Source organism: Miniopterus schreibersii (assembly GCF_964146895.1).
Source record: "Miniopterus schreibersii genome assembly, chromosome: 1".
Taxonomy (NCBI): domain Eukaryota; kingdom Metazoa; phylum Chordata; class Mammalia; order Chiroptera; family Miniopteridae; genus Miniopterus; species Miniopterus schreibersii.
Window position 1 is genome coordinate 22,038,428 of NC_138101.1, and position 27,100 is coordinate 22,065,527.

The window sequence follows — 27,100 nt, forward strand, 5'->3', positions numbered from 1 at the left end:
TAATATAAAGCATATCTGTTAAGCCTCTAACTTATATGGGCTATAGATTTTCAGTTACCTTTCATATGATATCTATAACAAGCCTTGCCTTAAATTTCTGACTGAAAAAATATATATACATATTTTAAAGTTCCTCTCCCCTGTTTGTCATTTAGCATTTCATTCACTCATATGTCTTCTTACAGGCTATATTACAAATATTAAATATTTTTAATTCAGGAAAGCTTTGAGTGATTGATTGTTTCAAGACATATAGAAAAGAAAGGAGGCAGCTTTGCTGAACTTTGTGTTCACAAACTAAGTCTCTAGCTACTTTAGACCATGGAGTTGGATGGTAAGATACAGAAAGAAGCTTTATAGCTTTTTATTTCCTCATTGGGCAATCATCAGTAATAATGTAAGTTTGAGTTAGATAGCATAACCAAGGTTTTTGCATATAATAAGGCATTCAGATATTTGTTTACTAGAAATTATGTAACAATTTGTAGTAGTATATTGAGTTTTTACTTATTAGAGCTTTACGTGTATTTTCTCATTCATTTTTTAAAACAAGTCTTATGAGGTAAGTACAGTCGTCACTGTTTCATAGATGAAGAAACCTTAAGCTCAGAGAAGTAACTTGTCTAAAGTCAAACATCTAAGTGGCTCATCGGGGATTTCAGTCTCAGCCTTTGGCTTTAAAGCCTATGTTTCTCATCACTTTCTGCTTTTGAATAAATCAGGATTGATTGAATATTAGAAATGGTGGTTATGTCTACTTTATGTTGTGGTTCTATAATACTATAAGGAACAGTTACCTCAAAATTTTCAGAAGAATCCAATATTCTAGACTATTTTTGTTTTTATTCAAAAATTTAAAGACCCTAAAATGTCATTAGTATATCCTACCAAATCTTAAATAATAATATTTTATTTTGTTTTATAGTTCACATGAGCCATTTTTAGACATATTTATTGAGTGCCTCCTATATGTCAAGCCTCATCTGGATGCTTTCATGGAAGCTATTCATTTAGTCCTTTTGACAGTCATTAGATGGATAGTAGATCTTTTAGTTATCTTACAGAAGTCAAGTTCTTGTCTTAATAGCAGGTGTTGTATGTAATGATATACAGTGTGTGCTATGTATATGCAGGTTTGACATCTGTGGATTCAGCCAACCTCAGATGAAGATATTCGGGGCCTGGGGGTGGGAGGGATTGTTGTTGATGTGTAGTACGTAGTTAGATGTATGATGTTTGTGTCTGTACTGAACATGTATGGACTTTTTTCTTGTCATTATTCCCTGAACAATATAAATACAGTATAACAACTATTTACATAGTATTTACATTGTATTAAGTATTATAAGTAATCTAGGGATGATTTAAAATATGTATGCCTAGGTTATATGCAAATACTATTCCATTTATATAAAGGACCTGAACATCTGCAGATAAATCTACAGGGGTTGGTGGTGGGAGGTGTGTATGTCCTGGGACCAATCCCTTGGGGATATTGAGGGAGACTGTATTAGCTGTTTCCTGAAGGCAGGCATAAATATTCTTGAATTACTTTTTTAGGTGGTTCAGATGTTTTAAAGGATAGTAGGGCGGTAGCATTATCATTCTTGAGCTCTTTCAGCAAATTGATACATATAAACAAGATATCTCCTGAAATAAATTAATTTAGATAGGCAGAATATTCACTGCCTTCTTGGCAACCCTTAAGAGAGGTAGATAAATTTTAAAAATTGGAACACAGACACTATTTGTAAGATGATTAAGTTATAAATATACCATATTCTTTGCTAATTAGAAACAAGTTCGGTGGTTTTTAAATTCTTATTTCCACTGCTCCCATTATATGAGACATTAATTTTTGATAAGATTAGTTTTAATGTTTTGGGGGGTATAGGAGATAGATTAATTTAAATTGTATTTTTATCAAACTATTGCAGAAAAATGATTCACTTTGTTTAGGAAAAGCATCATTCAAGGGCATAAACTACTACTTTTGAAATAGATATACAAATATGGGTAGTTTGATGATATTTATTGCAGGGCTCTTGCTGGGTTTTGAGATCCCCCCCCCCCCCAATCTCAATGTAATAGCTAAAGCAAAAGTTTACCTGTGGAATGTTAAAATGTTTATAATCATCATTAAGTAATGAGGCAGCTATTTTATACAGTGTAAAAAGTAATCAGATTGAGAAGTAGAACGCCCATGGAAAAATTACCATATTGCACGTTTCTTAATTCTCTTATTTCATAATGGCTCAGTGGAAAAGGAACAATTTAGCTCTTGAGCTTTTTCCCTGGAGGTGTTTTGAATTTAGGAATTGTTGATATTTAAAAATCTCATCCCTTTCCATCCCTTTGGATTAAGTTAAATATAAAAATGATAGATTTTTAATATTAAAAATTATTCAAGAAATAAATGTTTTATAGGGAAAGCTGTTATAATATGAATAATATAGTTATAAAGTTCCCTTAGTTGGGCTGCTCTGATATATATCAGATAATGCTGTGGTTGTTACATACTGAAAGTTATCAGATAATTCAGGATAGAGCATATTAATAGCATATGGAGTTGAAATAGGATTGGGGGACACTAAGATTCAGCATTATTTATATATCTGGACTCTCATACTACTCCTAATAGATTGTCTTTGGACATTCATGAAGGAATAACTTTATATGAAAAGTTATAGATATTCTAATCTGGAGTTAAATTAGAAAAAAGATTCTTAGGAAGGGAACTGAACCTACATATTTCTCAGGCCAAATTTATTATGCCTGTATTTTGAAGCTAGCATTTATAACTGTACATAAAGTGTTATCTCTATATTCACAGAATTTCTTCAGCTTCTCATCTCTCACCTGTCTTACTTTTTGTTACTTTTGTTTTGACTACTTTCCTTTATATTTCACTTCTGTCATTTGCTCTTTGATTCAGGCATCTATCTAGTTCAACTCATGTATCAGTCACTATGGCATTCTATTAAAAAGAATTAGCAAGAAAAGAATTGGAACCTAAAAGGGCTTGAAGAAAGTGGTATGAAGTGAATTGCTCTCTTGTTTTTCTCCCAGATCCACATTCATCTATCTATTCTTAACACTAGTGGAGGAGGATTTGAGAGAATTCAGGATACACTGAGAGTTGAGTGTATGGGATTTTAAAGTTAATACTGCTCCTTGTACCTAGTTTTTTATTTTACTCTTTGTTATGGAAAACTTCAGATATCTATGGAAGGCAAATGGTATAATGTATTCTCCATGTACTCATTGGCCAGCTTTTAAGACTTTCAACTCATGGCAGTCTTATTTGATGATTCCTTGATTATTTTTGAAGCAAATCCCAGGCATAGTTTCATATGTAAATATTCTGGTAACACAGTTTTATTTGCCGTATTTTGGAATAGTGAATATTCTGTGTTAATAGATCATAGAATCTTAGAATTAGAAGTTAACTCCTTAGAGTTAAAATTCAGACCTAGCTGCTTATTCAATGCAAGACTTCCCTCTTCAGAGTTTCCTGAGAGGCAGTTATCCTTCCAGGTATGGGAAGCTAGATAAACTTTTTAAAGTATGTATTTAGCTGCTAGTTGCTCAAGATAACTTCAAAGTAGAATGTTGCTTTCTATTTATATATTACTGGTTGGAACAACCGCTTTGTAAAGTTTTGCATTTTGTATACCCATTTAAAGACAGAGAATAATTTTATCTTTAGGCCTGCCTGTTGTTGTTGAATTTTATTTTAAAATTTTTAGCAAGCAGTACTGACATTTAATTTAGGGACAAGTTAAAAGTTTGGGAAAATTTTGCATATTAGAGAACCAGCGAGAAATAGATTTTTTTCAGTTTACGGCATAATCTCTATATCCTTTTCCTCTATACCATCTATGCCTTTATACCTCTCTGCTTTCTTTTTGTCCGCCACCCCCACCCCCACTTATTTAGCAACTCTTGTCAGTGTGGACTACAGGGAAAAAGAAAAAGAATCTATACTACTTGATTATCTTTGGCATTGGATTGTCTGGATTTAATGTGTTTACATGTAGCCCTGTTATTCACTGATAAGCCAATATAGTTGTATAAAATGGGTATTCTGTATGCTTTAAATAACCTTTAAATTAAAAACTAGTGCTTTTGATTATTTCCTTTTTGGGTTACTACTTTAAAATGAGTTTCATGTAATTGGATATAAAATACTACATGTTTTGAAAGTTCTATCACTATATTTGGCTTTACATATTTCAGATGAGCAGTGTTCTTAACTTTCTGTTTCCCCCATTTTTTAGGAGGAAGATATCAACTAGAGATAAAAATACCAGAAACATATCCATTTAATCCCCCTAAGGTATTGTAAGCCTATTTTTGTGCATGAACTTCTAGAATGTTTCTCTTGGCCCATTTAATTAATATATATTTTAGTGCTTATTAAAATTACAGTGTTTTGAGTTGTTGACTATGTCAATTTAATGCGGACAAGATTTCAGGTAATGGAAGATAGTTAGCTTCTGGAATTATAATGAAAAGCAAGCTTACTTAGAGGCAGCTAGTAATGGCTCTAGACAGGAATAATAGGATGTGCATCTGACAGTGGCTTAAATTCTAGGTCTGGAAAAACTTGCACTGTTCCTAGATGTAGAGAACTCTTATACAAATTCTTACTTTCCTCAGAGGAGTAGGGTTTTTAGGGAAGAAAGTATTCTGAATTTTTTCAACAATTATTTGAGTACTATGTGCCAATATACAAATAAATAAGACTTAACTGCCCTTGCTTTCATGGAGCTCACATTCTAGCAGCGAAAAAAATAATGAACAAATAATTGCAACTGTGATGAATGTTAAAAGAGAAAATCGAATGTTCTAGAGTCATGTATAACACGGGGAATTAACATAAACTTATTTTTTGACTGATCAGCTTCCTTTATGTCTTTACTTTTGCTATCATTGCCACTTTATTACTTTCCTATTTTGCCTATTCTTTAGTCACCCTTCATCTTTGTCAGTCCTCTTAGTTCTTTGCACTGCTGTTCTATAAATCTTCCTAAAGTACAGTTTTGATCATGGTTTATTTTTTCTTTCTTGTTAATAAAGTCTAAATTCCTTAGCTCAGCATTTAAGACCTCCTACCACCTGACCCTAGTCTTCTTTTCCATTCTAATCTTCTACCACCCTCACTTACAACAAGGGTCTCATTTGCCAACCTGGATTATATGCTATTTGGGGATGGTGCTTATTCTTTCACACTTTTCTCTCATTTTCACTTGAGTCGTCTCTGTCATTTAAAATTCTAGTTTTCTTTTGAAGCCTAGGTAAAGTATCACATTCTCCATTAAGCTGTGCCCATCAAATTGTTCTCCTCACAATAGCATTTTATATAATTTATATAGTACCAAAACAATACAATACCAATTAATGTGTTGTATTATATGGGGCTGTGTATCTTTCACTAGGTTTTATGCTCCTGAGGTGAAGAACCATGTATACACCTCTGTATTTTCTGTGGCTCCTAACAGTGTCATGTCTTTGAATATATGATAGTAGTCATTCAGTAAATGTTTTTGAATTTACTTATTTAATCTGTTGGTTGTGCTCATTTAAGAGTAGGCATGGTAATGGAAATTCCAGGGTGAGTTTGGGTCATCTGACAGTTTGGAGTGCTTATTATTCTGTTGGCTTATGTACTTCTATTTTCTGATAAGCCTTGTTGATTTTTTTTTTTTTAAGTAGTGGTTAAAATATACATAACATAAAAGTTACCATTTTATCCACTTTTAAGTGTGTAGATTAGTGGCATTAAGTATACTCATATCACCACCATCCATCTCCACAACTTTTTCATTTTTTCTGTTAAACAGTAACTTCATGTTACACCATGCCCCTAGCTCCTGGTAACTTTTCTATTTTCTCTCTATGAATTTGACTACTCTAGGTATCTCATTTAACTGGAAGTAATTGTATGATTTCATTTATGTGAAACTTTGCAAGAACCAAATTCACAGAGACAGAAATAGATTGGTGGTTGCTTAGCACTTGGGAGGTGTGGGGGAATGACTAGTGAGGGGTTACATGGTTTCTTTTTGAGATGTGAAATGATAAAAAAATTAGATTGTGGTGATGGTTGCACAACTCTGTGAATAGACTCACATCCATGAAGTTGTACATTTAAAATGTTCTCAATAAAAGTGTTTCATTATTAACCTTAAGTCTTATTATATTAAGTCTTTATTATAGCTTCAAAGCCATTGCATAGTCCTGATTCTGTTTTAGGCACTATTAGGCATTATTTCATTTAATCTTTGAAATCACTGCTTTATTAGCCCCTCCCACCCCCAGTGTTTAGTACAATGAGAAAAATAGACTCAAAACATAGGTACTAAGGTCTGTCTGACGTTTTGCTACTAGCTCACAATTATCTTCAGGCCACTATCCTAGGCCATTCTGTGTTGAGGTAACTTCAAGATTTAGAAATATCTTCCTTTTTTAAAAATAGTTTATTGATTTTTAGGGAGAGGGAGAGAGTAACATCAATGTGAGAGCATAACATCAATCTGCTCCTCCTGCATGCCCCCCACCGGGGATTGAGCCCTGCCAGAAATTGGGCCAGCTACCTTTAAATGCATGGGATGACTCCCAATCAACTGAGCCTCACTGGCCAGGGCACAAGGGTCTTCCTTTGATTAACCCAAGTTTTTCTCCCTCTGGCATATGTATATGTTAATTTGAAATTAACGTGTGTTGTTTTAAATATATCTTTATTGATATCAGAGAGAGGAAGGGAGAGGGGGAGAGATAGAAATATCAATGATGAGAGAGTCATCACTGATTGGCTGCCTCCTGCATGCCTCCTACTGGGGATCGAGCCGGCAACCTGGGCATGTGCCCTGACTGGGAATCGAACTGTGATCTCCTGGATCCTAGGTTGATGCTCAACCACTGAGCCACGCCTGGCTGGGCTCAATTTTAGTTTTTACTAATTGATAAATATAATGGAAAGAATGGGGAATATTTGTATAGATTTCTTACTGAATTGTGTTCACATGTGTTTAATATGTCAGCTCAGGTTTAATTTTAAGCTTTATGAGGTAAAAAGTATTAGAGTTAGTTGGTTATATTCTCTTACCCTACTGTGCAGCTAAAACTGCACAAGATTGAAAACTTAAATTGATTTGTCTTAACATGGCCTCAGAGTATTTTCTCTTTACTACTCTGCAATAAATTATTGACCTGAAGAGCAGAAGGTTCACTTAGGAAAATATATATTCAAAGAATATATATATTTGAATCAGTTGAATATAGTTTGGAAAGAATTTGATTCAATGCATGCAACCCATGTTATTTCTAGAGTAAACTGTAATTTATGTTCTATTGATGAAAACCCCATTAAATTAGGAAAACTGCATGTCAACTATTTGTCCAGTTATGTGTTGGAGATTATGTTGTGAATTTTCTTCTTTATCCTTGATATTATAAACATACTTTTATATGTCAAATTGAGTATAAATACCAGTGCTAATAACCTTTAGTGAGTGTGCTCATCTATGTAGGCATGTTTCTCATTTTCTTTTGTACAGTAAGTTAAAGATGGTTTGATACTATAACATTTTTTAGTTCCAAGCTTGAAACTAGAAATTCCCAGTGGAAATATGAGCTTACATTTACAATGAATAGTTACTGAATGAATATAGGATGCAGCCTATAGAAGATATGCTTACCAATGATGATGTGCCAGTATTATCATATATAACTAAGAATAGTCCCCTTCTTTTATTTTGGTCTGGTAACACTATGTACATAATATTAAGTAAGATTTTTCTTTCTGTTCTTTGAGTGCTCCTCAAAGTTAATAACTATTCTGAAGTTACCCAAATGATGCTAGTAATTTCATTTGTGAAAATAAGGAGACTTGAATTGTTGTTAGAGTAAATGTTTTAGTACTTTATTCCATGTCTGTTTTGTAATCAGTCAAATATGACTCAAGTAGGTCATAATAAATGTCATTGTATTATTACTTATTCTTATCGTTCATCCCTTCCAAGTTCTTTTTTGATTCTACATTTTTGTTGGAACAGGACAGGGTTGGGATGTGAATTGGGTGTAGAACAACAGGACATAATTCGAGGATACATGTGGGTACCACTGGTGATATTAAGGCTTGAGATAAAGAAGTGAAAATGTAAGAAAGGATATGATTGAAGATAAAGAATAACAAAAAGAGGAACGGGAGATAAAGAGTGATGGACCACATAAGAACTATTTATAAGAGTTACTTTATTTATGTATTTTTAATTGAATTTATTGGGGTGAAATTAATAAAATTATATAGGTTTTAGTTGTACAGTTCTGTAATACATCATCTGTATATTGTATTGTGTGTTCACCACCCCAAGTCTAAGAGTTACATTTTTACTGCTGGATATTGGAATGTCCTCTTGAAAATTAGATTCTTTATTAGATCATCTGCAAATCAAAGTTATTTATTTCTAACTGTAGATTATAGTACAGAGTAAGAAATAGTTTAATAATTTTCTTGGTTCTGCATAAATATATGCACATTTGTTTCATTTAGTGTGTATAGAGAATCATGTATTGAAGACTTTTTTAAAAAGCAAGATATAGTTTACATAGGCTTAGATCACTTGCTTAAACCATAAACCTTCTGACATCTTCAGTAGTAATTTAACATTCTGTTTTCCAATTTTGTTGAAAATATTAAACCAACTTTTGTTTTAAAGTCACAAAAGGTTGTAATGTCTGAGTTACTGAAATTCTGGCATAAGAATTACGTTTTGAACTCAAATGAATGGTAAAAATTAAGATGTGAATATTGTGATTATATCTGTTATGAAGAAATGTCTGTTGTTCATAAGCTCTTTATAGCCTGTCTTATTTGACCTGTACTATATTTGAGAAGGATACTGTTTAGCCCTATAATAACAGGATTGTCATAATGTTAATTGCATGTGTATTCAGTATGAGGGACTTTAGATACTTAGAATGCTCTAGTAGGCAGGATAGATATCAGGCCTTTCAGGGAAGACTAGGCAAGTAAAAAAGATTATAGAGGTGTGTTCAATACTGTGACATAGGAAAGTACAGGGTGCTGTGGGAACAGATCAGGAAGAAGTGATGTGGAAGCTGTAACTTGAAGGATAAGTAGGAGTTAGCCAGGAGAAAAGGGCCATTGAAGTGTGTTATTGAGAGAAGAAACATGTATAAAGGCCCCAATGCAAAAAAAAACACAAAAAACCCACCCAAACTTTTTAAAAATATGACTTGTTGAGCAAATGCATGGAATATGAGGTAGAAGTGAGATTTGAGGGGTAGGTTAGGGCCAGTTTATGAATGTGGGCTTACACAAAGGGAATGAGAAGTCATTAAGGGGCCTTGAGTAGTAACATGAATCAGATTTGTTTTAAAGGACTCTCTTTGGTTTCAGTTTGGAGAATGGGTTGGAGGGAGCAGGACTGAAGGCAGTCAAGTTAGCAGACTGTTCAGTAACCCAGATGAAGAGTGATGATCTCCTTTAAGGAGATGGTGGTTCTGTGGATGGAGAGTAGTAGATGTAATTGAAATCATTAAGATTATTTTAAGAGCCCAGCCAGTGTGGCTAAGTCGTTGAGCATCGACCTATGAACCAGGAGGTCAAGGTTCACTTCCTGGTCAGAGCACATGGCTGTTTGCTGCTTGATCCCCAGTGAGGGGCATGCAGGAGGCAGCCAATCAGTGACTCTCATTATTGATGTTTCTATCTATGTCTCCCTGTCCCTACCTCTCTTAGAAATCAATAAAAAATATATATATATTAAAAAATTATTTTAGAATAAAAAAGGATCAAGGCACATGGAATGTCTCCATTAGTTTCAGGTGTTTTGAAGTCATTAGTGACAAACTGCTTTTTCAACTGACACTTATGTTAGTAAGTAGGTGAGGAAATAGAGATAGGTAGAATAGACAAATCCAAGTCTCACGGAGAGAAGTGGAAGGTGTTTAGCATCTTTCCTTAGCTTAGATTTGAAGCATATATTAATGAATTAATCATTATAAAGTACTTAGAACATTGCTTGGTTCATAGTAATTATTCTAGTAAGTGTTAAGGAATTTTTACTCAGGTGATTATCATGTCAAATATAACCCTCCTCCTCCTCCCTCCCTCCTCCTCCTCCTCCAAAAGCTCAGAGTAAGAGCTGATGAACTAGATGTGGTGATCTGATAGAGTTAACACTTTAACTTTGTTGTTTTCTTCTTATTCTGTGATAAGACAAATAGGTGACTAGAGCCTCAAAATCTGAAATCAGATTGTATGGAGCTTGCACTTTGTTCCGTTGCTAACTTAGTTATTTGATTTTGTATCAACATGTTAAACTCTAAACCTCAGTGTCTCTTCAGTGCCTGGCACATAATAATAGGCATTCAAATATTTGTTGAATTATTTTTTAAAAAGAATTTGAGAGAAAAATTGCTACAGAAAAATTAGCAATCTTATAGCCACTTACTACTTGTGCTTCCATTTACTATTGATTTTGCTTACTTTTTCCTTCAAACTTATTCTACACCCTACTTCACACTAAAAAAGTTTGTGTTTACTATCTGTGAATACCTAGTAATTGTTGGGTTTCTTTAAGGGTGGAGCATTTATTAAAAGGTTTAAAAAGAATGTATGTCAATGACAACATTTGTCTTAAGTGCTTTGTCTTCTACACCACTCCCTTCACTTAGGCAAAATGATGTAAGTATGGACACTTTTTTTAAATCTGGTGATTTCTTTCTCTTATAGTTCTATTTAAACTGTATGTGTTTTATTTCTGTTACTTAAAAACTCAAGTGTGCTTTATATTTCTAGGTCCGGTTTATCACTAAAATATGGCATCCTAATATTAGTTCCGTCACAGGGGCTATTTGTTTGGATATCCTGAAAGATCAATGGTAAGAGATTTTCAGTTTACCTTCTCGCCTCTCCCATATGAATTCCAAGACTGTATGTGGAGTGTTAAATGTGTAGTTGCCTCAAAGCATAAGATTATACAGAAGTAGGCAAAAGTAGGTTTACGGTTGTTTATATGGTAAATAATACAATAAATAACAATGCAAGAATAAACAGTTTTGCATACTTACAACTGTAAACCTACTTTTGCCCACCCCTGTATGATAGTTTCTCTTATTTGGGCAATGATTTTAAAACTTATGTACTTAAGTACATAATTGAAAATGTGTTATAATTGAGATCACAGTCTCTATTTAAATATAGACTTACTAGATGTCAGATGCTAGCTTTAGCTCTTGAAAAGTCTAGGATTTCATTTGTTATTTTGGTAAATTTTATTCTTTGTTATCTCAAGAAGATATTTGTGAAAAACTAAAAAAAAAAGTTTTGAAATAATCAACTCTGGCTTGGATGGTGTCAGGCAACAAAAATGTGAAAAGTTGTATTAATTGAGCACAGTTTTGGTTTTCAGATTCTAAGAAGGAATACCTTTGTAGGTGATATCTTCATTTGCACAGTAATTTATAGCGCATTCACATATTTTGTCTGATTTGATCTTAACATAGTGCTTTAAGAGTTCTTACTCTGGCCCTAGCCTATGTGGCTCAGTTGGTTTTGCATTGTCTTGTGCACCGAAAGGTTGCAGGTTTGATTCCTGGTTGGGGCATATGTCTAGGTTCTGGGCTCAATCCCCAGTAGGGGGTGTGCAGGAGGCAGCTGATTGATGTTTCTCTCTTTGCCTCTCCCTTCCTCTCTCTTTAAAATCAATAAAAACAGCCTGGCCGGGTGTGGCTCATCGGTTGAGCGTCGACCTAGGATCCAGGCAATTGCGGTTCGATTCCCGGTCAGGACACATGCCCGGGTTGTGGGCTCGATCAGTGACTCTCATCATTGATGTTTCTATCTCTCTCTCCCTCTCCTTTCCTCTCTCTGAAATCAGTAAAGATATATTTTAAAAAATAGAATAAAATCAATAAAAACATATTAAAAAAAAAAAAAAGTTCTTACTCTGGAGCCATTATGTTAAAAATGGAGCCATTACATTCAAACCCTGGCTCTGCCATTTACCAAACTGTATAGTCTTAAGCAACTTACCTAGTTTTTGTGCCTTAGTTTACTCATCTGAAAAAAAATGGGGTTAATACTTCCTTCATAGGACTGTTGACAGGATTAAATGAATTTTTTTATGTAATTCCCTTAGACTAGAGTCTGGCATATTCTGACACTGTGGATGGAAAGACTAAGACAAAGAGGTATAAAAAGACATTGGCGTGGGAGAAAACAGGAATAAGTTATGGCTTTGATTTGTTAAGGAAGGGAAAGAATGGAACCTGAACAAGGTGAGGCAGGAATGACAACATTCACTGTATGGGCGATTTGGTTTATTTAATAACTGGATAAACAGGCAAGAGTTGATGGTTTGGTTTGGTTTTCTTTTTCCATTCTAATAGCACATCCACGTAAGGCTTCTCCCTCAGTATATCACCTCTTGGGATCTAGTTTCTTGATCTATATTCCATATGGTTAAACATTGAACAGTGTAGAATACATCTATCTAACTTTATCTTAAACATATCGAAAACTGAACTTATACTCCACTAACCAAAAACATGCTTCACCCCATATAAGTTATTGGCAGTTACATCCTTGCAGTTGCTCAGACCAAAGTCTCATCATGATCCTTGGTTCTTCTTTCTCTGGTACCCTGTACCCTCTCTGTAAACCCTGTTGGTGAAACTTCCAAAACCTTAGTAGTAGCTTCACTGCTGCCACCTGGATCCAAGTCACATTACCTCTTGCCTGAATGATTATGGTAGCCTGCCCCAGTGCTTCTGACTCTTCCCTACTCAGGCTTTTCTCAACAGCCAGAATAACAACCCCCCCCTTTAAAAATAAATAAAGCTCCGGACTAAAATCTTCCACTGACTTTCCTTTCTGTTCAGAGTTAAGCCAGCAGTACTACCACTCTTGATTATCTCTCTGTAGATAGTTGAAAGATTATGGTGTGTATATATATAGGGAGAGAACTTGAATATTTGTACCAAAAGACTTTCTATCAACTATTTCCATTTCCTAAGACAGGTGATATAGCTGAATTTAGTCTTGTTTGATATCTGTATAATTGAAATATTAAAAGATATCAAAGACACACCAGATAAAATAGGTGAGATTGGTTATCCATGGGTTTGTTCTCTCTCTGCCCTTCCCAGCTTTATTGAGGTATAATTGACATTTAATGGATATCTATGTTTAAGCGTGGATGTTCAGACTCAAAACTGGAATTTGATAAAGAAAACTACAGGATAATAATCTTAGGAAATATAAATTGAATAAACGAATACTTTGGGACAGGTATGCTAGAAAACAATTTGTTAATCTTGGTCCTTTATTAATACAAGTAGATGGTGATTTACTTGTTTATTTCTTAACTTCTAAACTTAGTCTATGTGGAAACTATTTTCTAATCCCCCCCCCCACCTATTATAATTAAAGGTGTCTTAATATACCTGGGGAAGAAATTGACAACACATAAAAATTGCTCTCAGTGCTACTGCCTTTTCAAAAGATATGAACAGGCATTAAGAAGTTATTTATTTAGATGGTTGGTAAGCTATGTTCAGCATCATTAGTCATCAGGGAAATGTAAATTAAAATCACAATTATGTACCACTACATACTTACAGATGGTTCTCATGAATTGCTGATACAAATGTCGTTCAACCGCCCAACCATTAGAATGTACCAAAGCTAAACGTACACCTTCAATATGGCCTAGCAGTTCCAGTTTCTACTCTTAGGTATATATCCAAGAGAAGTGAGTGCATATGTCCACCAAAAGACTTGTACAAGAATATCTATAGCAGATTTACTCACATTGGAAATAACTCAAATGTCTGTCAACGAGAATGGGTATATAATGGCATTATTATTGTACAGTGGAACACTACCTAGCAGGGGGGGAAAAGCATGTTGACACAGTCAGCATGGAGGATTCTCATAGATATTCTGAGTGACAAAAACCAAACAGGAATATGCACTATGATTCGGTTTTTATGAAATTCAAAATGAACCAATAATTTATGGCGATAGAAATTAGGACAGTGGTGGGGTAGGTAAGGGTTATGAATGGGGGGGGCATAAGTGAATCTTTTTGACTGGAAATACTCTGTATTTTAATCTGGGTGTTGGTTACATGGGTATGTGTACATATAAAAATTAATGCAGCCCTAGCCTGTTTGGTTCAGTGGTTAGAGCGTTGGTCTGCAGACTGAAAGGTCCCAGGTTCGATTGCAGCCAAGGGCATCTACCTCGGTTGCAGGCTCGATCCCCTGCCCTGGTTGGGATCGTGCAGGAGGCAACCAATTGATGTGTCTCTCTCACATTGATGTTTCTCTTTCTCTCCCCCCTCCCCCTCCCTCTCTCCTTCCCTCCCTCCCCCTCGCACTCTCCCTGAAAAAGCAATGGAAAAAAATACCCTCAGGTGAGGCTCAAAAAATAAAAATTTAATGCAGCTCTGCAGCATTTTACTTTGCTTATTATACCTTAAAAAATTATAACAAAAAAGCTGCCATTCTCTTTAGCATTCAGAGTTTTGCATAAACATAGATGATTTATTGATGGTCTTCTGGAAGATCCTTAACAGAAAAGTTAGTCAACAATACAAACAATTCCCATGCTTATTTTGCATGCTAAAGGCCCTACTTAGTTCATATAAATGTTTAATTAGCTATATTAGCTGCTTATTGATTTGAGATCTGAGCAAAACTAATGAGAGGAAGATAGGTTTATGTAGTACTCACTTCTCATATCATCAACTAATTAAAATTAGTTAACACATTTTGAAATAATTTTATATTCCTGTTTTTCTCCAAGGGTTTTGTTTTTAATAGATTTAAGCTAATTTTATACACTGAATCCTAAAAATCTCAATGCAATATGAATTTAATCAGTACTTTGTGAAAAGAACAATAAATGGGACAGAAATACTGTATTTTCAGTTATATACTTTTTCACATTACTAAATTTGGATTCAAAATGTAGAACAATAAAAATGTACACATTTTAATTTTTAACATTTTTTTCCTTTTAAATAAATTTCAGTTACAATTGATGTACAATATTATATTAGTTTCAGGTGTACAACAGAGATTAGACATTTATATAACTTATAAAGTGATCACTTGATAAGTCTAGCATCCATCTGGCACCATATAAAGTTGTTATTCTTTTAAATTGTTTATTCTCCAATTACAGTTGACATCATTATATTAGTTTCAGGTGTACACCCCAGTGACCAGACATTACATAACTTAGTAAGTGATTACCCCAATAAATCCTGCACCCATCTGACACCACACCTACTTATTAGAATATTATTAACTATATTCCTTATGCTGTAATTTACATCTCTATGAATGTACACATTTCTTTATACCATCAAAGATGTTACAGTGTTTATAGTGTTTAGGGCCAGAAGAGTAGGTTTCATTTTGATATGAATTTTATTACTAATTAAAAATGTCATTGTTTACTCTTGATTTTTTCAGATTTCTTTATTCAGCTAATTCTTAATGGTTTATAAACACCTCCCCAACATTTTATTATTTTCAAGCATATAGAAAACATACAACGTTTTCTCACTGAGATTGTTATAAATTGAATCTAAAATTATAGCACCAGATGTTTCCTTTCATTTTGAGGGCAAACAGCCCCTTTTAACATGTTCAACTTTAGGCCCTTAGTTTCTGCTTCTTGAAGTGATAGATAACTCAGAGGGTCTATAATAGTTTATGAATGTCTTCCCAATAAAGATACTGCAAATGAAGTAGAAAGTATTTATAATAATAACTTATAAATCTCTAAGGGAAGAGTTTATCACTTTAAAATTTTTTAAATATATTTAATTATGAAATACATATGACATAAAATTTACCATCCTAACTTTTGTTTTTAAAATGACATATAGCATTGTAATCTTTTTTTTTTAATCTATATGTTTTTATTGATTTCAGAGAGAGGAAGTGGGGGGAGAGATAGAAACATCAATGATGAGAGAGAGGCATAGATTGGCTGCCTCCTACATGTCCCCTACTGGGGATTGAGACTGCAACCCAGGCATGTGCCCTGACTGGGAATCGAACCGAGATCTCCTGGATCCTAGGTCGATGCTCAACCGCTGAGCCACGCCCAGCCAGGCTAGCATTGTAATCTTAACTGTTTTAAAGTGTATAGTTGAGCCCTAGCTGGTGTGGTTCAGTGGTTAGAGCATCAGCCTACGGACGGTCCTGGGTTCGATTCTGGTCAAGGGTATGTTCCTCAGTTGCAGGCTCGATCCCAGCTCTGGTCGGGGTGTGTGCAGAAGGAAACCAATTGATGTGTCTGTCTCACAATGATGCCCCCCCCCCATAAGCAATAGAAAATATATCCTCTGGTGAGGGTTAAAAAAAAAATTATACAGTTGAGTAATAAGTATATTTACATTGTTGTGCAGCCAGTTTTCAGAACCATCTCCCTTTTAAAATAAGACTATCTTTTTAGATTCACAGCAAAATTGAGAGAAAGGTACAGAGGTTTCTGATACATTCCCTGTCTGCACACATGCATAACCTACCCCATTATCAGCATCCTCCACCAGAGTGGTACATTTATTAGTTTGATGAACCTGTATTGGCACATCCCAATCACCCAAAGTCCATAGCTTATATTATGTTTGACTCTTGTACATTCTGTGGCTTTAAACAAATGTATATAATAACATGTATTCATCATTATGGTATACAGAGTATTTTCACTGCCCTAGAATTGATCTATGCTCTGCCTCTTCATCCCTCCACCCTATTCCTGCCCTCCCAGAACTCTTCATCTTGCCAAACTGTAACTCTTTACCCATTCAGCTTCCCATTCCCCCCTCCCTCCAGTCCATGACAACCACCATTCTACTTTCTGTCTGTATGAATCATAGTGTTTGTCTTTTTATTCCTGACTTCACTTAACACAATGTCCTTAAGATGCATCCACGTTGAAGCATGTGTCAGATTTTTCTTTTTAAGGCTGAATAAAATTCCATGGTATGTATAGATCACATTTTGTTCATTCATTGCTTGATGGAAACTTGAATTGCTTCCACATTTTGACAACTGTGAATAATGCTTGCTATGAATATGGGTGTACAGTTACCTGTTTATGAGTCCCTGCTTTTAATTATTTTGGGTATATGTCCTTAAGTGGAATTGCTATGTTTTATTTTTTTGAGGAATTGCCATACTGTTTCTGTTGATTCTCACCAACAGTGCAAAAGGATTCCAGGTACTCCACATCCTCGCCAACAAGTGTTATTTTGGGGGGTTTTTTGGATAGTAGTCATCCTAATGGATTTGAGGTGATATTTTATTGTTTGATTTATATTTCCCTAATGATTAGTGATGTTAAGCATCTTTTTGTTGTTGTTTTTGTAATTGATTTTGAGAGGGAGAGAAAAAAAAAAGAGAAGCATTGATTTGTTCCACTTTTTTGTGCATTCATTGGTTGACACTTATGTGTGCCCTGACCAGGCATCCAGCCTGCAACCTTGGTGTATTGCGACACACTGTAACCAACTAAGCTACCCAGCCAGGGCAGTTAAGCATCTTTTCATGTGCTTATCAGTTATTTGTATATCTTCATGGGAGATACGTTTTAAGCCCTTTCTCATTTTTTAAGTAGTTTTGTTGTTGTTGAGTTGCAAGAGTTCTTTCTATATTCCAGATTATTAACCCCTTTTCAGATATATAATTTGCAAATATTTTCTGCCATTCTGTGGGTTGCCTTCACTCTATTGATTATATCTTTGAACAGGTGTTTTGGTTTTTTTTCTTGCCTCTCTACACAGGAGTTTTTAACTTTGATGGAGTTGCATATTAATTTTTCTGGTTTTTCTTTTGTTGCTTGTGCTTTAGATGATGCCCAAGAAATTATTGCCAACTTCAGTGTTATGAAGCTTTCCCCCTATGTTTTCTTCTAAGAGCTTTATAATTTCAGCTTTTACATTTAGGGCTTTGATCCATTTTGAGTTAATTTTTATGTATGGTGTAAGGCAAGGGCCCAACTTCATTCTTTTGAGAGGTTTAAAATATCTATTGCCTTGTTGAGATGTAAATATATAAAGCTACCTTGTGATGTTAAGATTTTGCTAAGACTTGGATTGCTTTTATTTTACATGCTTTTATATTTTTATTGCAAGAGAAAATAATTGTGAGTTTAATAATTTTTTAAATGAAATAATTCCTTTGAGTGAAGATTTTTTTTTCAATATTCAGATCAGTTTTCTTCTAAGAAACAATTACTTTAATTTAAAATTATCTAAGTTAAGATTTTTATTAAAGTGATGTCATATGTTTTTTAAATTAGGATGCTTAAACAAGTGCATTGGGGTATTAGAGTAACCAGCTTAATTTTGTATATTCTATTTCTGTGATATTTTGTATGTCCTGTTTTGGGTGGTTTAAATCTGCTTAGAGCTGATGTATCTAGGTAACTTTTGATGTGCATGTGCCTTTAAACATTCTCTTTAAAATTACCCAAGCGTAAAATGAAATTACAGTAGTGAACTTCTAATTATGAAAGATTTCAACCTTGTTTGGTGCTAATGACAGGGCAACAGTGAACGTTTAAGGACTAAATTTGGGTTTCTATGCTTTGACATCTGTCTTAAAAGAATATTGTCCATTTAGAGATGTTACAACTGTTGGTTGAAAAGAATTTGTGTAAGCTCTTAGGAAATTTTAAACCTTAGTCTGGAGAAACAATTACTATTTCTCAGCTCTATTTCAGAAATAGAACTTTCTATGGGATAAAATTATATAATGGTAAAAAGGTTTTGAAATCCTGTTCTCTTTTAATGCTAGTTTAGCATTTCAGCTAATTTTTAGCATTATAACCAATTTTCTCTTATTCCTGTAGCTTCTCTAAAAGAATAAATTGATTGATAAAAATTTTACTCTGATGGTATTTTAAAGAACCACTTGTTTAATTTTTTTCTAATATATAACATATAGACCTACAGATGTGATATTTATCAGTTTAGAGCAGCCTTTCTCAATTAGCTTAATCTGTAATGCACTAAAGCAGTATTTCTGAAAGATTAGCTTATATCAGAATCACTTGGAATACCTGTTAAACCACCCCAGAGTCTCTAATTCAGTAGGTCTGGGATAAGGCTGAGAATTTTCATTTCTTATAAGTTTCCAAGTGATATCAATGTTGCTAGTTGGGGGAAGCATATTTTGTCAGACTCACTGCCTTAAGATATCATCCATTTTTGGTAATAAATTAACTTTTCTTCTAAGCATCTAGGATGGTATTATTTATATATACCATCCTGGGGAAAAATGAGAAAATAGTCACTTATTAATTTTCTCTTTGTGTGGTTAAAATGAGAAACCCAATCGAAAAGTATTTTAGAGTGGTCTAATTAGTGTGATGAAAATGGGCATGTTGTTTAATATCTTTAGGATCTTAAATATTCCACTATTACGCTTATATTTATAAATATTTTGATATTAACAATTTTTTAACAGAAATGCTATGAATTCTTGCTGGTTAGGTAGGTACCATTTTCTAGATACATATTTGCTTTATAAATACATTTAGAAGCATGAATTAAGTGATATTTTAAGCAAAAAACTTGTTCTATTTCAGAATGTTATGGAATGATTTCAGGCTTTCTTGAAAGTAAAAGCTATGTGCTTGATGATACTTTGTTTTTAAAGTGCCATTGAAAATAAGTTCCACATATTAGTATATCACTTTATTTTTACTTCATGTCTAGAGAAATGGATAGAAAGTAAGTCAGTAGATAGAGCTTACCTGTAGGATATTGGTAACAAGAAAAAAACAAGGCCAGTTCAAAACAGTTTAAATTGTCTTAAGAGCACTGCTGGGCATGGCTCAGCGGTTGAGCGTCGTCCTAGGATCCAGGCGATCGGGGTTCGATTCCCAGTCAGGGCACATGCCCCGGTTGTGGGCTCGATCAATGACTCTCTCATCGTTGATGTTTCTATCTCTCTCTCTCCCTCTCCTTTCCTCTCTCTGAAATCAATAAAGATATATATTAAAAAATAATAATAATAAAATAAATAAATTGTCTTAAGAAATATTTGTTCATTGTAAAGAAAAAATGTGATAGGCAGACATGTAATTATAAATTCTATAACTTAATTATATAATTGAGATAAAACTTGGGTTACGTTTCACTCCAGTAGTTATGTTTTATTCAGAAAACATTCACTTCGCTTTCGTCATGCAGAGCGTTCTTTTTTTTTTTTTTTTTTTTAATATCTTTATTGATTTCAGAGAGAGGAAAGGAGAGGGAGAGAGAGAAATAGAAACATCAGTGATGAGAGAGTCATTGATCGGCTGCTTCCTGTACACCCCCAACTGGGGATCGAGCCTGCAACCTAGGCATGTGCCCTGACCGGGAATCGAACCCCAATCACCTGGATCCTAGGACGATGCTCAACCGCTGAGCCACGCCCGGCCAGGCAATGCAGAGCATTCTTAACTTGATCTTTTCCTATTTTTAATTTTAGGGCAGCAGCAATGACTCTTCGCACAGTATTATTGTCATTGCAAGCACTGTTGGCAGCTGCAGAACCAGATGATCCACAGGATGCAGTAGTAGCAAATCAGGTAAGATAGCTACTTTTCTTCTTTTGAGACTCTTATATTTACCTTTTAGTCTCTACTTTAGAGGTTTGCAGTGTTAACGTATGCGCATACTTCTATTGAAACTAAATTTGGAAGTGGTTCCTTACTTGCAGTAAGGTTATTTTGTCAAATATAATAGTGAAAAGTTAATGCCTTGATTTTTAACATACTAGCTTAATTGGGTATATGGTAGGTTTTTTTTAAACATATTATGGAAATTTTCAAACACATAATATCAAAAGGATTAGAGTGAACATCCATATACCTACCACCTATATTCTGTGATTAACATTTTCCTACTTGTGCTTTATCGTGTGTGTATCCGTTTAGCTCCCTCCGTAAGTGGTAATCCCTTCTTGATGATCATTTTAACTAGCTTCTGTGGCACTGAAGTGACGTGGTAAAGTTTACCAAAGTGACTTTATAATTGCCAAATGGAATAAATATTTTTTTAGTTTTGATCTTTGATTTTCAAGAAAGGGGACATAAAGTTTTACAGTAAGACTGTTTTTGTAAATAATGTTTTATTGTAACACAGCCACACCTGTTTGATTACTTTCCAGCTATAAGTGGCAGAATTGAATAATTGTGACAAAGACAGTATGGTTTGAAAGCCTGAAATAATTATTACCTGGTTTTTTAAGAAAGTTTGCCGCCTGGCCGGTCGTGGCTCAGCGGTTGAGCGTTGATCTGGGATCCAAGCGATCGGGGTTTGATTCCCGGTCAGGGCACATGCCCGGGTTGCAGGCTTGATCAATGACTCATCATTGATGTTTCTATCTCTCTCTCTCCCTCTCCTGTCCTCTCTTTGAAATCAATAAAGAGATATTTAGAAAGAAAGAAAGAAAGTTTGCCAACCCCTGCTCTAAACCATTAGGATTTTTTTTTTTTTAACTAGAAATTTTTTCCTCACTTGACTTCTGAGATACGGTTCTCTTCTCTTTCTGTCTTCATAGTTGTCATTCCTTCTTTGTTCCTACAATTATGTCTCTTCTTTCTCTTCCCTTTTAAGTATAGTTCCTTTGTTCTATTATATACACTCACTTAGATGATTATATCCACACTGATTTACCATCTGTATGTTGATAAAATGCTCAGGCTAGACCTTTCTCCTGAGCCCAAGAGCCTATTTGGAACTGGATAGCTCTATATAAATGTTTTGTGGATACCTCAGCACAGCATTCTCAAACTGAATGCAGAATCTTAAATCCTGTAAGCCTGTGTCTGTCTTTCTATGATACCATCATTAGTTTAGTTAAATATCCAAGTCACAGACTGGGAATTCTTCTCTATGTATTTTTTTCTCTCTCATTGATTCTATTCCCAGTATCTCTGTCATCATACTTCTCTGATTGTCTCAGTACACATTTTTCTAAATTTCTACTGTTCTAATAGAGCTCCCCTTCCTCAGCCTCTTCCTTCCCCCATGTTTTACATTGATACCAGTTAGCTTTATAATGTGCAAATCTTACTTTACTTTACTAAAAACCTGTTAGCTCTGCTATCACCTACTTGGTGTAAGGCTCAATTCTTTAGTTTGCAGATTTCCTCCGTGATTTTAACTATCTACATATCCAACTTAATTCCCTAAATTCTTACTGTTCCTCAAACTCATGCTTTTTCAAGGTACATTCATTTCTACGTGTCATTTTGCCCAATCTGCCATGTTTCCTCTACCTGAAGAAACTTTTTTAATCCTCACCCAGGGATTAGAGAGAGAAGAAGGGAGAGAGAAACATTGATCAATTCCCTCCCATATACAGCCCACGACGCTCCAACCGAGCCACACCAGCGAGGGCTACCTGAGGAAACTTTTCCTCTTAGCAAACTTCTCTTTTCCCTTGAAAAGTTGTTCACTCCTTGTTTTATGTATAGTCTTGTTAAAATGTTCTATTTGTCTCAGAGTGCTTAGAATTATGGTTTTACATGTTATATGTATGTATGTGCTATTCATTCATTTTCAGTAGTCAGAAGCATAGCCTGTGTCCCAGCTTTCATTTCTTCTGGCTCCTAAAACAAGCCAATAATTTGACTTATTTCCTTGTTAAGAATTAATATTAGAAACTACATTTATCATTTTAATATAATAAAATCTCATCAGTGTTAAAATATTAAAGATGTATTAAATACTTTTACAAGAAATAAAGTGAATTGAACTTATTTTAATGTATACCTTGACTTATTAAGTGGTGGAATATTTGAGAACAAATTTACCTCTTTTCAATCCACATGGGAAGTTTTATTTTTTAAAAGTGTTGTATGGTGCCCGGCCGGGCATGGCTCAGCGGTTGAGCATTGACCTAGGATCCAGGCAATCGGGGTTCGATTCCCAGTGAGGCTACATGGCCGAGTTGTGGGCTCAGTCCCCAATCGGGGGCGTGCAGGAGGCAGCTAATCAGTGACACTCTTATCATTGATGTTTTTCTCTCTCTCTCTCTCTCCCTCTCTTTTCCTCTCTGAAATTAATAAAGATATATTTTAATAAATAAATAAATAAGTGTTGTATGGTAAGTTCATAATCATCTCAAAACATATGCTATAAGTTAGGACTTTGCACTGATACAGCTTTAGCAAAATAGTAAAGTCCAGTTGTATATTCTAGCCTGAGCTGTGGTTAATACAAAAGTTTGGTCATATTTATTAATGTCCATATTATTTTAGCAACTAGTAATTCCACTTAGTTGTGCAATATTTGCCCCACACAGTGTTTAGAAACATCTCTAATTAGAAACAATCTCTGATGCCTCACTTGACTTAGTATTAGTTTTCTGTTACTTAAACATTTGTAGAAATCAGAGATCAGAGTTGATAAATGTCATTTGTCTTTGTTTTTCTTTTGTCTGTATAACTTACGAATTATAGTTTCAGGTTAAACGGTTTTCTTGAGTGACATTGTTTTCAGTGGAAAGTGAATCAACATTTAAAATCTATAATTTTATTTAGAAAAAGCAGAAGCTATTAGGCAGTTAGAACTGAGTTACTATTTGAATGTTATAACTATTATCATGTCAATTTTTTCCTCATATAGTACAAACAAAATCCTGAAATGTTCAAACAGACAGCTCGACTCTGGGCACATGTGTATGCTGGAGCACCAGTTTCTAGTCCAGAATACACCAAAAAAATAGAAAACTTATGTGCTATGGGCTTTGATAGGGTAAGTAACATAAAGGCATGCTGATTTTGATATATTGATTGATTTTAAATGATTGTGGCAAATCCTTGGCTGACAGAATTGGTTCAGAAATACTCTAAATTTTAGTTTTGGTAGATAAATTTTTTGTTGTTAAAAATTAGTGATTTTTCTTTTCCTTTTGCTGATTCCAATCATTGGTTGTAGAAGCTTTTTTATGCACTACAAGTGCAATGCAACATAAAAATAAAAACTAAAACAAAATATGGTTTCTCAATATAAAGACACAGTGAGTGATTCAGTATTTTAAAAATATTTCCTTGAGATTTGATTTGTGGTTTTTTTTTTTCCCCCTTTTTATTTCTACAGAATGCAGTAATAGTGGCCTTGTCTTCAAAATCATGGGATGTAGAGACTGCAACAGAATTGCTTCTGAGTAACTGAGGCATAATGAGAGAGCTGCTGATATAGTCAAGCTTGCCCCTTCTTGAGGAGCATCAACATCTGTTATTTTTAGGATTCTGCATAGATTTCTTTTAAACTGGCATTCTTGCCTAATGATGTTATCTAGGCACCATTGGAGACTGAAAAAAAATCCCTGCTCTGTAAATAAAGCTAATTAAACGTCTGTGTAAATTTAAAAAGGGGAAATACTTTAATTTTTTTCTTAATAGTGTAAAAATTCTTTGAGCTAAGCGAAACCATGGAAAAAACATGCTACTTTAGTGTTTAGCAGTGTACCAGACTAGCAAGAGTTTGCTTCAGGATTTTGTTGAATAATTAAGATAATATTTTGAGTGTGTCAGGACCATTCAAATTGTTGGTGTTGCATCACAGCTACCTTAACTGTTTTTAACATGGATCCTCTGTGCCTGTGAATTTACTTGCATGCTTGTACTTGACTTCTTAGGATGGGTAGCTGAAAAGACCACCATTTTAAGCATTTGAGAGTTCTTAAACTTGAGATTTATCCAGAATTGAAGATGGTGACCTATTCAGAGCCTTTTTGTCCTAGTCAGCAGACTGGGGCACTATATTTATTTTCCCCCTCTTACCACACACAGCTAATATCCTAATAGTAAATTCTCTGGGAAATGTGCTGAGGGGCAGTATCCCTTGCTCCATTTTTAGGTCGTCTGTGTGGAATGTTTTGTCACAGTTCTTTACTCTTAAAAAACGTTCCTATGTTAAGTAATAATGTAAAAATGGAGCTGCCAATTTTGTTTCTCTTGCAAAACCGTTAACTACTTGATGTTGCAGTATTCCCGAGATTTAATAAAAGAACCCAGCTTAGTTTTTCAAGTGAATTTGACATCTATTTTTAAGCTGATGAAATTTTTCTTTGAGAACTTGAAAGGATGAAATCAACTGCAGTTTTTTAACCTAATTTGGCTTGATGGAGATTGCTTTATTGGATACTTTAAAAGTCACCCTTGCTTGCATTTCCCCCTATTTACACATGAAAGCTGTGTTGGTGTTTTACTGTACATACTTCAGATGCACATAGGAATAGAAGTGTGTTATAAATCTAGCTTTCTTTATGATGTTTCTGATAATATGAAAATTGAAAACTTTACCTTCTCTTGTACATAGTCAGACTTTCTATTCAATTAAAGTTACATTTCATTCTAAGTTCTAAAGTTTGAAAATTATTAGTTTTGCAAGCTCAAACACTAATGTGACCATTTTATGAAGGTTGAAATGGATTTATGCAGGCAGTTCTATACATAGAAACACAGTTCTTATTCAGTTTTCAGGACCAATGCAAATAATAAAAATGTAATGGAATCGGAATGAATTAAAGCAAGGCTGTATAGTTGAAAGTCCTATTATAAAAGGTTTGCTTTCTTCAAGTGTTACTCTAAATTATAATTGTTAAGTGTTTGGAAAATAATTTTGAACCATAAATTCAGCATAATTTCATTTGACTTCTCAATAATCTTAGAAGCAATAAAAGAACCATTGTTAAATATAGTGTAACGTTAAATATGTGAAGGTTCTTCCAAAAACTTGTAAGGCTTTCCTAATCAATAGTAAACTCTTGTAGTAGATATTATTGCATACTAAACACAAGTTGCTATGTTTTTTTCCCTATATGTTTGCTTAAGCATAAATTTCTTTATACAATCACCTCCTTTAATTGTTGTAGTTAGTTACTTTCTGAAGATGCCAAAGGAAACAAGATTTTTCTTTATTTATTTTAAATAACTAAAACCTTGTACTTTTCTAATTTTGAAGTAAGGTTGGAATTGTGTGAAAATGTGGACAGTTTTGTTGTGTTCATGGTTAGAATTCTTTTTAAGTGGAGGGCAGCTTGGTAATATATTTGGATTATTTTAAATATCAAACATCTACCCAGTTTACTGTTTGCCTATGTTTTCAGGGTATATTTAATTGTCCTGTGGTTAGACGAAGGAGAGAGCTTAGAAGTTACTGAATGTCAAGCATTACTTAGCTCTGGGAGGCAGCTCTACCTTGCCTTTTATTTTTATGCACATTAACCCCATAGGGTATTTATTCATCTAACTATAATTCAACATCCCAGTGCCCAGGAAATTGAAAAGTAAAATATTTGGTATGAGAGGTTCTCCGTAATGGATTTTTCATTTCAAAATTTATTTACCTCATTTTCATTTAATGTGATAATTCCCCTTTCTGGAACATTTTCCACTGTCATCCTATTTTGTTTTCCCCCCACTTCACTATAGGTAGATTTATTTCCTTAAACATAGAAATTAAAGCAATTTCTTTTTTTCTCTGGTCTTATATATGTTTGGAAAAGGGACACTAAAAGTTCAGGCCTAGGAAAAAGGTACCCTGGTGAAAATTATTTTTATAATTCTCAATTTTTTTGTGATTTTTCAGTTTTAAAGGCCTCAAAAATTTTGGTTAAAAATATATATAGTGATATCCTGTTTTAGGACAGGCAGATTTGCTAGAAGTTACTGACACTTCAGCAGGCTTTTATTGTAATCAAATCTGTTCCATGAGTATGTGCCTGACTTTTAAAACAACAAATAATTAGTTGTATATTTCAGTACAGATTACTGAATGAATGAATGAATGAATGGCTATTTGTGACCCAAATAAGTATACAGTAAGTAGTATATAAATATTTGAAGAACTTCTACTAAATTAAATGCTCTGTGTTGGCTCCCACAAATGTTTGGAATTGTGACTATGGCTTACTTAAACACAACACGTTCAATTATATATATATATATATATATAATCTTTGAATTCTGAGCATTTTGCTTTTGAGGAGAATCTATGAAATGAAAGTAAGATTGATTTGGGGGAGGGCGGTATTT

At 34.2% G+C, this 27,100-nt stretch overlaps 1 protein-coding gene across 1 annotated transcript in view; it reads left to right on the forward strand.

Moving 5' to 3' along the window:
• The window catches only part of UBE2K (ubiquitin conjugating enzyme E2 K), a 54,455-nt gene extending 29,034 nt beyond the window's left edge, over positions 1 to 25,421 (forward strand). The window contains exons 3-7 of the mRNA XM_081159879.1: positions 4,281 to 4,339; positions 10,832 to 10,914; positions 20,539 to 20,638; positions 23,685 to 23,813; positions 24,159 to 25,421. Of these exons, the coding sequence (XP_081016005.1) occupies positions 4,281 to 4,339; positions 10,832 to 10,914; positions 20,539 to 20,638; positions 23,685 to 23,813; positions 24,159 to 24,233 (446 nt within the window). The 3' untranslated portion in view covers positions 24,234 to 25,421. The remainder of the gene's footprint in view (positions 1 to 4,280; positions 4,340 to 10,831; positions 10,915 to 20,538; positions 20,639 to 23,684; positions 23,814 to 24,158) is intronic.
• The last annotated feature ends 1,679 nt before the right edge of the window (positions 25,422 to 27,100 follow it).